Source organism: Lagopus leucura, unplaced genomic scaffold (genome assembly GCF_019238085.1).
Source record: "Lagopus leucura isolate 7727_CA_CO unplaced genomic scaffold, USGS_WTPT01 Super-Scaffold_100009, whole genome shotgun sequence".
NCBI classification, from domain to species: domain Eukaryota; kingdom Metazoa; phylum Chordata; class Aves; order Galliformes; family Phasianidae; genus Lagopus; species Lagopus leucura.
The window spans coordinates 24,512,018-24,523,631 of record NW_024962266.1 but is presented as its reverse complement, the minus strand read 5'-3'; the positions used below and the strand labels follow the sequence as shown (position 1 = coordinate 24,523,631).

Below are 11,614 nucleotides of genomic sequence, written 5' to 3'. Positions count from 1 at the left end.
GGGCCGTATCCCGGGCCGTATCCCGGGCCGTATCCTGGGCCGTATCCTGGGCTGTATCCTGGGCTGTATCCAGAGCAGCATGGCCAGCAGGTCAGGGGAGTGATCCCACCCCTCTGCTCTGCCCTTCTGAAGCCTCATCTGGAGTACTGCATCCAGATATGGAGTCCTCAGTGCAGGAGAGACATGGACCTGTTCAAGTGCATCCAGAAAAGGGATGCAAAAATGATCCAAGAGATGGAACACCTCTCCTGTGAGGACAGGCTGAGAGCTGGGGCTGTGCAGTCTGGAGAAGGCTATAGGAAGACCTGAGAGCAGCCTGTAAGTATCTAATGGGAGGCTGTAAGAAGGAAGGAGACAAACTCTTTAGCAGGGCATGCTGTGGTAGGACAAGGGGAAATGGTTTCAGACTAAAACTGGGGAGATGCCCCATCCCAAGGGCATCCAAGGTGAGGCTGGATGGGGCTCTCAGCACCTGATGGAGCTGTGGGTGTCTCTGTTCATTGCAGGGAGTGGGACCAGATGGTCTTTAATGACTCCGATTCTACCTGGGCTGTTTCCTCTTTGCTGAACAGCTCAGGGGTGACATGTGGTGAATGCCTTTGGGCACAAGTGAGAGGCAACTGCCCATCATCAACCCTGGGGGGGAGAGCCCCTCCCAGGCCAAGTGCAGGGACCTACCAGCCACAGAGCTCACACAGATCTGCACTTCCCAGGAGGTGGGCAGGAAGACCAGCTGCAGCAGTTGACAGCATTGGAAGGCTCCGCATTGCTCAGCACTGTGTTCTGGTTGGGGCTGGGTCCTTCTGTGTCAGCCAAGCCACCCCCCAGCTTGGTGCTGAGCTGGAATTACTGCTCAATTCAGCTGCAACATCATGGCCAAAAATCACCATTCCTGCAGTCACTCAGGTGGGGACCTCTCTGGGGAATCCTGCTCTGGCTCCTGCACCCCAAAACCTCCACCCCAAACATTAAAAAGTACAGTGCTTTGGGAAGGAGAGAGGTCAGTCAAAGTTCAGCATTGGGGTGAATACATCACTGTGTGCACTTAATCAAGCAGCAGCCATTCCTGCAGATAAGTTGGAAGTATGGCTCGCGTCCTGGTGATAAAGAGGCAGGATTGCCCTGAGTTTTGGGAGATAAAGAGTCACTGTAAAAACTGAGTGTTTTGTGCCATGTTTAGCTTGAAACAGCTTTATCTGGTGGTGATAAGAGGGCAGGGGAGGTGGAGGCTCACAGGGGATGACTATAATTCAAGGTACGGTACAGATCTAACTGCCAGGGCAGCAGCACCACAGCCCCCAAAGCAGACCTTCAGGCAGGTAAGGGTTTTTCCTTCTGATGCACTTTTATTGCCACTCCTTCCACGCAGAGCTGTAGTCAGCAGCAGGACTGCAGGGTAGTGTGATGGGATTGGGATCTCAGCCCAGTGTGGGCATCCCATCAGCATCTTGGGTTGGGAACCCAAATCAGTGAATGTGAGGCAGGGACATGGTGGCAGCCAACCTTCTCCTTGCAGGAACAGAGAAAACCTGACAGCCCCGCTGTGGGTGCACAAGCAGCCCATTTCCCACCCCTCAGGTGCATCTCCCCCTGCTCTGGGTGAGAGCCAAGGGGCAGTGTGGTCGTGCCCCAGCCCTGCCTTACAGCCTGGAGCAGTGGAGCAGCACATCCCCCAGCACAGTCCCTATCCACACCACTACAAAAAAGTTTCTCTCATTAAGAAACAACTAAAAAAATCAGTATTAGGAAGAGTTGGGATTGTACAAAGAATCAAGTAGCATTAGTTGAACTAAAATTCAAGTCCTACTCAGCAGCTTATAAAATTAGGGGAAAAAAAAGAGGACTGGAAGTATCAGTATGAAGATGGTGCATCCCTGTGACACCCCTCCGTCCCCATCTCACTGACCTTGCTCAGGCCAAAGCCCCAGCAAGGCATGGCCTGAGTGCCACCACTCTGTCCCCACACCCTTCTTTGCAAGACCACGTCTGTCCATGGATAACAGCAAAGCCCCAGGCCTAGAGGTCCTGCAGCAGTGCAATAAGGTCATCCTTGTTCTTCAACAGGAACTTCTCACAGGCCTTGAAGGTGGCACAGAAGTTGGAGGACAGCCCCACCACGTTGGTGGTGACATAGTTGAGGTACCCGGGCGTTGCCTGGTTGTAGTAAGCCACCTGTGATGAGCAGGAGACGGGTGTCACGGCTGGGCACGGAGGCTGAACACCCTAGCAGTGCACAGCATGGCCACAGCCCTCACCTTGCTCATCTCCTCTGACTCCGGCCACACGCAGAAGCCAGAGCAGAGCGTCTCACCCCGTGTGTAGTTGGTGCTGGCAGGATGCGTGGGCAGCGTCACCGACCGAAAGGCCACCACGTAGGGGTCCCTGGCAGGGGACAGCAGGGTGAGCGGGGTGCAGCCCGGGTGATGGGGACAGAGACATCACCTACTGCTTACCCTCTGCTGCAGGGTTTCCGCCGGGAGGCCAGGATGACAAAGTCCTGTGGCTTGTTCTCAGAGCTGAGTGCCTGGCTCAGCACGTGGTAGATGGCATCATCCTCATCCACCTGCTGCACCAGCTCGGCACTCCTGCGGGTGGGAGAGAGAACGGCAATGGGCGGTGAGAGCTGCTGTGCACAGAGTGCCATCAACCCCAGGGATGGGAACACACTGTTCAAGGCATGCAAACAGCTCTGGGGTGAGATGTTAGGCCCCAGGGAAGCCCAAAGGGTGTGCTTTTGGAAAGGGGCGGGCGTCTGCTCCCACGCCATCCCGGCAGCACTCACTCATAGTGGCTGTCCCACTCGTGCCGGCGCCGCAGGTCGGAGAGCAGGGAGAAGGCCTGGCTGGCTGAGATGTTCACCGACATCTCAATGCGGAAAGAGAGGAACTTGTCCTCCTCTAGCGTGTAGATCTGCACCTTGGGGAGCACAAACATAGTATGGCTGGGACGTGCATGGGACCCAGCATGCCTGCACTCTTGGCACAGCTCAGAGTACTTGGGTTAGTGCTGTACCTTCTCCTTCTCCCTGGCCAGCACCCAGTTGGCTTTGGCTACGAGTGTCTTCAGCGCAGAGACGTTGTTGTAGCTCAGGTACACCTGTGACAGAGCAGCATATCAGGGCCAGGGGTATCCCCAAAACACAGGCAGGAGGCAGTGCCACCTGCAGGCACACACCTTATTGCTTTGGTCCCAGGGAACAGACAGCGGCACCTCCGTCTGCTTACAGGAGACAACGTATTTCCTGCAGGAAAGAGTTTTCCTTACAGCAGGGCAAAAGCTGGGGAGTCCCTGCTCCCCAGTGCCAAGCAAGAAGATTCCCATTTCTTCCCATCTCCCATTTCCCCCCTCCATCCCAGTATCCCACTTGCTCTCACCGGTCCAGCCGAATCTTCTTCCTAGCACTGGCTTCTCTGTACCGCCTTTCTCCATCCTGATAAATGGGAAAAGCACACCAGGTTAATGGAAAAGGAGGAAAAAAATATATATTTTGTAGAGTGGGTAAAACATTCAGCAGCAAAGGGCTGAAAGGTGAAGCCCTGTGCTCCAGAGATTAACCGGGAGCTATTTCAGTGTGCTGGGAGCAGGCAAAGAGCCCATCAGCTGATGTCAGTGCCTCTCTTGTAGCAGCACTGTGATCAAGGGATGGATGTTAGCTGTGTGCCACTGCAGCAGCGACACGGGGACATGGGATTACAGGGGGACTGCTGTCCTTACCCCCGGCTGGGGCACGACCATGGGCAGCGTGCGGGGCCGGCCCTCCTCATCCAGCACCACGAAGGTCATGAAGGCACTGTTGATGTGCCTCCGGCTGACAGACATCTCCTGGTCATAGGCCTCGGTGCAGACCCCCACCTCCATGCTGGGTGGGGGGGGAAAGAAGAAGGGGTGAGGCATGGGGAGCCATGAGAAAGACTAGAGGTGCTGCCACCAGCACTCACCTGTTCTTGAAGGCGTTGTTGACGATGGCCTTGAGCACCAGGCGGTCCCCGACCTGCGACGGCCCGCGGAAGTGGAACATCTCGATGGCACGCAGCGTGGGGTGGGCATGGCACAGCCGGCTGCAGGGCAGGTGTCACTCCATGCACCATCCCCATCACAGCCAGAGCCAGGGGACCCTTGTGGGAGCTGTGCCTGTCCTTCCCTAGCACCACTGTGTGCATGTGGGACTGCCAACTCCCAGTGCCATCCCTGCGTGCCGGTCCCTGTCACTCCACCATCTCCAGAAGGCCCCCACCACCCAGCTGTGGCCCAGCCCACCCACCCGCCCCGATGCCCCTTCCCCCTGCAGGCACCTGGCTGCAATGGTGGCCACGTTCTCCATCCAGGCCATGATCTGCCCACCAAAGGTGTTGCCCTGGTGGTTGGCGTGCGGCGGCAGCACCAGCTCCACGCTCTCCACTCGCGTCTTCTCAGCCGGCACCACCGCACTGCCATCCCTCATCTCCATCTCTGCCAGGGAGCACGGGGCTCAGTGCCACGGCCACCCCCACCCCTGACCCCACACCTCCCTTGTGGACATGCAGTACCGGTGTTACTGGTGTTGCGGGTGAGGAGGTCCTTGAGGGTGTCCTTGTGCACCAGCCGCATCCGACGGCGCTCGGCAGCAATGCTGTGCTCAATCTTCTCCTCCTCTGTCTGCGGGGTCAGCGGCTTCAGCTTCACCTAGGTGTGGGTGATGGATGGGGTGGGCCCTGTGTAGGGTTCCAAGGGGTGGCATGCATCCCAAGTCACACGCAGAGCTACGCAAGCTCTGCATGCTTGGCTGAGTTGATTGTGTTGAGGGAAATGACTCTTCCTGCTTGCCCATGTCCCCACGGCTCGCGAAAATTTAGGCACAGCCCCACCTGCCCCCAGCCCCTATTGCAGAGGTGGTTTCCTGCAGGTTGGGCACGGGGCTCACTGCACAGTACTTACCTTGGTGCCTAGGGGACCCTGCGCCACAAAGGTGGCATAAGCCTTGCAGATGCTGCAGTGCTTCCCGCTGCACAGGTCCTCGTAGCTCACCTGGATGCCCACCTGACAGAGGGCACAGCACAGGGCCTCTGAGCCACATGTATGGGTGGCAGGGACTGATGTTCAGCCAGCACCACCAGCACAAAGCAGGAAGTTTTTGCAAGCCCGTGCAGGGGTTCCTTATCCCAAATATTTCCTCCTGAGAAAGGAGGGGGCTGAAAGCAGCGGGTGAAGCACAGTGATGCCCAGCGTAGTTTGGGATCTTGAAACCAAGCACAGAAGAAAGGGAGCAGTTTGGTGCCCAAGCAGCAGCAGGTGCATGTGTAAAGGCAGCATCACCCCAGGCTGAGCCAGAGTGAGCAGAACAGACAGCACAGCCCCCGAGCCACAGAACAGAGCAGTATGCAGGTATTCTGCAGGTGGCCACAGCACAGAGGGTGCAGCTGGCAGGGACAGCAACATGCCAAGGGTGGACACAGGGGGCAAAGCATGGTTGCAGCACACAGACCTCCATGCTGGAGTTGAAGGCTCGGTTCACTTTGGCTTTGATGTTAACGACTTGTCCAACGCTGGAAAACATAGAGAGGAGAAGGGACAAGAGGTGAGCGGAGGGTGAGGTCCCACAAGTGTGCAGAGCATATGCTCCAGTGCTGAGCAGCTCCTTGCTGAGGTGCCAAACGAGCAAATGTGCCTTACTGGCAATAGCAACAGAAAACGGGATGGCCACAGGGTCCCTGCACCCTGAACAGCACCTCACCAGGGGCAGATGTGCCCAGGACCTGGCAGCCAGTTGGGCTGGCAGCAGGGCACTGGAAGGCATATGGGTAGGAAAGCTCCAGCACAGCGCAGCTCTGCCTCAGCCCCACACCCAGCCAAGAGAGAGGGCAGAAAGTGGCACCTTTACCTAATGGTGTGCTCAAAATAGATGTCATCCATCGAGGCAGTGACGCACGGGCAGCCAGCATGTCTCTCAGCTGAGAAGGAACAGCAAACAGCGTCAGCAGCCTGCAGCCTGCAGCAGCATACGGAGCTGCCAGCCCAATGTTCGGGGTGATAACAACCTCAAAACCCTGCTCCCGTCTCTGCCCTTTTCCCATCTGTGCCCACTAAGAGCAGCATTTTTGGTTTTCCCACCTCTGTTCTGCAGACATTTTGCCCAGGGTTCACCCCTGGGGCAGCTCCTGGCCACATCACCCTCAATGTCTGCCCTGCCCTGATGATGCTTTCTCAGCAATGCACAACAACTGATACCATCTATCCCTACACAGCAACTACTGTAAAGCCAGCTGCTGGCTTAGCTTCCCCTCTAGACTACAAAAGCATCTCCAAACTGCAGAATTGCCCCCGTTTCCTGGTCTCATTGGTGTGGGTTTGGCTGCACGGAGGCCACAGGGAGGGCAGTGGTTAGGGGGAAGCAGACACAGACCAAGAAGCTGTGTGCAGCAGAGCCACCTCCCCCTGTCCTGCTGCTGGCTGCTCCATTACTCAGCAGAATGGCACGGCGCCCAGCTGCCGTCAGCTCTGTGGGCAGCAGGCAGGGAATGGCACGCTGCTGCCCGCAAGCAGCCCCACATCTCCCCACCCCAGCCCTCTCCCTCCACCCCTGCTGTCCGCATGAGACGATGCCATTGCTTGTTGCTTTCCTTTCCATCACCAAACGCTGCTGCAAGCATCCTCAACCAGCACATTTTCCTCCCCATGCAGGACAAGCTCCCCAAACTGATGTGCTACAAATGCCCAGGCACAGCTTACCCGAGAGGCAAGCAGCCGTATCGATCCACTTGAGCAGCTGCCCGGCGCTGAGCTCCCCATGCTGATTGCTGTGGCAGGGCAGAACCAGTTGGCTCATCTGCACCTCGGTGGGGTTGTGGCCACCCATGGCCCCCGCAGCCTCCTCCTGCTGCTCCCCTGTGTCCTGGGTGCACGGTGGTGAGGTCGAGCCCTGTGGGAAGAGGGCAGGGATACGGTTCATTACCCAGCCTGATTAGCAAACATGCCTGTGGGATGGGATCATGGGGACCACGATGCTTGGAACCCCATCGTTTGCTTTTCCCATCCCAAATGTTGGTGCCACAGAGGGCACCTGCTCCTCGGCTCTGTACAAATAGGAGAAACATCTCCAGGAGACGAGGAAACCTTGCTTGGCAGGGCAGGATGCTCCAGCAGTGCACCGCTGGGGAGAGAAGAATAAAATGTTATGAATGCAGGGGTCAGCACTGTTCCTGCCCGGCCCCTGGCTCACCAGGCACAGAGTGGTGTTTTAGAAGGACCGTGATTGTGGCTGTGCTGTCAGGAGAGAAGATTCAGCATGGAGTGGGCCGTGTTACACAAGGGCTGAACTCAGTGCACCCTGTGAGTAATTGAGGAGCCATGAGAGCAGTCTGGGCTTCATTACAGAGCTTCCTTCCGCTTTCTGCTCTAACAATGTCCCCCATTTATAGCACTTGTTGCGAGATCCCACTCGCAGCAGCTTCTTTCCCCTCTGCTTCTCTCCAGCTGCCTTTGTAAATGCTTTATTCTCAGAACACAGCCTTCCCTCCTACCCCAGGCTCACCGAACACCACTTCGCTTCTCAGAATAGCATTTTCCATCACTGGTCTAACAGGAGCCTTCTGTTTCCATAGCTACTGGTACAAAGCATCCCAGGAACGGCACAAACCTCGGGTTATCGAAGGCAGCGAGTGAGCCCTAAGGAAGGGGCACCCGTCCCGGCAGCCTCGAGCCCCCCACAAACCCCCCGGGTGTCCACAGCACAAGGACACAGCTATTTCTGGAAGGCAGCAGGCTCTGGGGCGTGAGCCAGCACTACGCAGAGCTCCAAAGCTTTCTGCAGCACAGTTATGATCTCAGTGGCTGGGGACGTTAATAGGGACGGGGCACTGCATGCCGGCAGCCCCAGGGTTATTGGCACAGCACACTGGGTACCTGGAGGCCATTGCAACAGAAACTCAGGATGTCTTCAGGGACTACAATGTTCCCTTTGACCATTTTTAAAAGACACCTGGAAAGGAGAAGAGCAGCTAGGGTTAAAAGAGGGATGGCAGAACGTGGGGACGTTGCCATAAAGGGGGATATGAGGCAGTACAGAGAGACCCAAGTGCTGGAGCACTCTGCACTGGGATGCACACAACCATTTGGTTTGGGAAGAGCTGACTAAATCCATGTGTAGGAACACAGCAGCATGGGGAGGAAGCTGCCAGCACCTTGTAAACAGACAAAAGGTGACGGCAGGGCTCAGCACAGAGCACTCGCAGGGTGGCCCTGGCCGCAGTCAACCCCACAGCTCACCCCAGAGGGACAGGGAGAGCTGGAGCCCAGCCCTGTTCTCTAACACAGCATCCAGCATGACGGCTGCGGGTCTAAAGCCCAAGGGCAGAGCCAGGTCCCAAGCCTGCCATTCCACAGGGGTCAGCCTGAGGATTTTCCACACTGTTACATGTGACAGAGGGCTGTGCTTGGAGGTACGGACATCACAGTGACACCAGTGCAGTCACAAGACCCAAGGAGCATGCCCTTGGCACTGGAGGGGCTCACACTGTGCCTGGCTGCCAGCGGAGCAGCAAATGGGAAGCTCCCATCCCTGCCACACCTCTGCCCGGCACAGGGCCCGGAATGAAGCACTGCAGGCACTGGGAACACCTGGTGTGGTGGTGGCATTGCAAGGGATGAGAACAAATTTTTTCCAATATCCATGCCTGATTGATGATTCCACTCCAGCAGTGCCTTGCTTTGCTTTAACCAAGCCCCACATCTTCTCCAGATTGCAGCTGAACCTTGGGAGCTTGCTTATGGCTCACCTCTTGCAAGCAAGAGCACAGCACAAGAGTCCATCTGCTCCTAGCAAGCAGCCTTTGCTCCCCAGGTTTGGTTTGTTGCAGGCAGTGGTGGGGGTGGCCCCATCCCGCCCCACAGCCATGGTACCAATGTCAAGGACACATGGTCCAGCACGTGCCTTGGAAACCCAAAGTCTGTGCTCCCCAACTGCACTCGTGTCACCTCGTTTGTTCCAACATGAGCAGGAGAGGAAAAGAATTACAAAGAGCCACCTGCTTTGCATCCCTCAATTGTTTTGGATGTGGGCACACACTCGCTACCCTGGAACACATGGGGAAGGGGAGTGCCCAACCACACTACTCACAGCACACTGGAGACCTGCAGCCATTCAGACCGAGGGTATTTATAGAGAATTCGGTTATTGAAACTAAGCAAGCAAGTGTCTGTCCTCATTAAAATCTTCCATCTTACTCAGCTGTCAAATGTTTAAAGCTGTTGACTGATGCAGCCCCCAGGTCACCATGGCAACAAGATGTATCACCCAGGCGATGATGCTCTTACTCTGTCACCCCTCCAGTGACCCACTTCCACCAAAAAAATAAAGTTTGCATTACAAAAAGAAAAACCCTTTGGAAGAATATTTCTCTTGCCTCCTGCTGCACTCGCAAAGCCAAGCTGAGTTGAACTGGGAGCAATTGATCGAGAGAGGAAAAGAGAGATGCTTTTTCATTTTCCTTTTGCGTGGATCCTCAAGTCCTTGAGCCCCAGGAACATGGTGTTTGGCTGAGCCACCCCCAAAAAGCAGGTTGATGCTGGGGGACTATGGTGCTGGGTCCTGGCAGGGCAGAGTGTAGCCATGGACACACTGAGCCTCCAGTGCCCACTCTCACTGACTCAGATGAGCATTCCCCAAAGCCCAGCCCAGATTTCCCCTATCCATCTTTGCTCTCTCTTTCCCACTCCATTCCCTTGACACATCCTGACCCATTCCTGGGAATCTTGAAAGAAAAAAGCAGGGGGAAGGAAAGCACCAACAATGAAGTTCTCTGGGGAGGATTATTGGTGTATAATTGAGCAATATCCATGGTAACAAGCAAATCAGCACGCATTGAAAAATTAACCTGACCTACTTTGGGAAATCCCACCACCTCAACAGGGCAGTGGGAGAGGTGAGCCTGATGGTGGGAGAGGCTGTGCCCACGTTGGGACAGACAGCACAGTGGGGACAGGGAACAGTCAGATACATGCAAGAGTTTTTTGGGGAACACATTTCATGCCCTCCACTGGGGTTTCACAGAGCAGAACAAGGTATCAAGCCCAGAAAGCATAACCTGGATCCCTTTGCTGAGGGCTGTATGCTTGCAGCCATGAGAAACTTCTGGTGCTGTGAGCGTAGCTGGGACCCTCCGTCCTCATCCTCCTCCCATGGCTCCTGTACATCCCCAGGGCTATGGGCAACGAGGCCAGCATGGGAACAAAGTCCTCTGAATGCTTAGTGGGGGACAAAGGTCCCCAGCACCGCTGCCACCAGCCCAGACAGGGAGCAGAGCTGTGTGAGCCCCTGTAGGTGCCAGCAGCGCAGGGGACAGACTGCACAAACATGGGGACATCCAACAGCATTGCCCAGAGCAGATGCCCACCTGCTCCCATGGCTTCCTTGGGGAAGAGACCACCAGGACTGCTGTGGTCAAGACCCCAATGGCTGAGACCACCACAGTCAGGACCATCCCCATGAGGACCATCACAGCTGGGCTCACTATGGTCCATAGCACCGCAGTGTCGAGCTGCCACACAATCCACCTGCCCACACTGCCCACTTTTCCTGAGTATTTGTCTACTTTTAAGCACAAGGAGTCTTGGTTCACCCCAAACTCCCCCCCCAGATCACTGCCCCAAACCTCTCCCAACACCGATCCAGTCAGAGCAGGCACTGCTCCCACGCCTGCCGCGCCAGCTCCGTGGTCCCACTCGCATGCCACTGTCCCCACGTCGCCCCCTGGGCATCCCCTCTGCCCTCACCTCAGCCAGAAGAAGCTGAGCATTTGCAGCGTGTCGTGGCGGCGGCAGAAGGAAGAGGAGGAGGAAGAGCAGGAGGAGGAGGAGGAGGAAGAATGCAAGGAGAAGGAGGAGGAGAGGGAGGGAGAAGGAGGAGGGGTGCGGACACCTGCGTGCAGCTCGGGGCTCGGCGGCAGCGGGCAGCCCTGCGTCCTTGGGAAGCAGCCAGAGCTCAGCCCTTCATCACAGCGCAATTCTTAAGGTCGTGCTCTCAGCCCGGAGCTGCTGCGCACGAAACGGCCCCGATGGGGATGGTACAAAAAGTTACCAATACAAGGAAAGAAATGCAAATCGCCGTGTCACCGCCCGTTGGCTCTTGGGGAAACGTTGTTCCGTTTGTGTTTTGTTTGCGTGTTTTTAGCAGGGAACATTTGGTAATCGAGGTACGAGGCACTGATCAAAGCTCCTCACGCTGCGGCTGGAAAGGCAGGAGTGAAATAACGCGAGGAATTCAGCAGGAAGCAGGGCCTGGAGATTGGCAACGAGCTGGGAGCAGCGCAGGGCAGGCGGAGCGCTGCTGCCGGGCTCGGGGCCGCGAGGTGCGGGGCGAGGCGGCTTTCGGGGCTCAGCCCGCACCCAGCTCCCTCCGAAAAGCCGCCCATCCCAGAACAATTAGCGCAATGCTGTAATTACAGCTCGCAGCCGTGGCCCTGCAGGGTGCGTCCAGCCGGCACCGCACGCCCGTCCCTCGCAGACCCTCGGTGCGCGGTGCCTAGCGAGTGGATAATTAGCTAAACGAATTAATTGGCATCCCTCCTTGTAATTAGCAAGCGGTTACAAGCAGCTATTCTCTTTGGGACGAGGGAAATTTCGCAGGGATTGGTGTTAAAAT

The 11,614-nt window shown here is 56.5% G+C and overlaps 1 protein-coding gene across 3 annotated transcripts; it reads right to left on the bottom strand.

Annotated features, from left to right (window-relative positions):
• Window positions 1-1,320: 1,320 nt before the first annotated feature.
• On the bottom strand, window positions 1,321-11,200 carry ACOT11 (acyl-CoA thioesterase 11). Of its 3 annotated transcripts, XM_042873873.1 has the most exons (17): window positions 10,747-11,200; window positions 7,879-7,954; window positions 6,706-6,895; window positions 5,858-5,927; window positions 5,462-5,522; window positions 4,915-5,016; window positions 4,527-4,662; window positions 4,293-4,449; window positions 3,939-4,058; window positions 3,715-3,859; window positions 3,375-3,430; window positions 3,175-3,241; window positions 3,013-3,096; window positions 2,783-2,916; window positions 2,454-2,585; window positions 2,256-2,382; window positions 1,321-2,172 (listed from the first exon to the last, which is right to left on the bottom strand). In XM_042873873.1, the coding sequence occupies exons 1-17, from the start codon at window positions 10,767-10,769 to the stop codon at window positions 2,017-2,019; spliced, it is 1,836 nt and encodes a 611-aa protein (XP_042729807.1). In that variant the 5' UTR covers window positions 10,770-11,200; the 3' UTR covers window positions 1,321-2,016. The 3 variants fall into 3 exon arrangements, with proteins under 3 accessions (XP_042729807.1, XP_042729808.1, XP_042729809.1); XM_042873874.1 differs by lacking the exon at window positions 7,879-7,954 and having other exon boundaries at window positions 10,747-11,198; XM_042873875.1 differs by lacking the exon at window positions 7,879-7,954 and having other exon boundaries at window positions 10,892-11,198.
• Window positions 11,201-11,614: the final 414 nt, after the last annotated feature.

Bases quoted from the DNA above. Each gene is read 5' to 3' on its own strand.
- ACOT11 (XM_042873873.1), bottom strand. From the start codon at position 10,769: ATGCTCAGCTTCTTCTGGCTGAG. The intron at 5,523-5,857 runs GTAAAGGTGCCA...TATGTTTTCCAG, and splicing joins TATTTTGAGCACACCATTAG to CGTTGGACAAGTCGTTAACA. The intron at 3,242-3,374 runs GTGAGAGCAAGT...TCTTTCCTGCAG, and splicing joins AAGAAGATTCGGCTGGACCG to GAAATACGTTGTCTCCTGTA.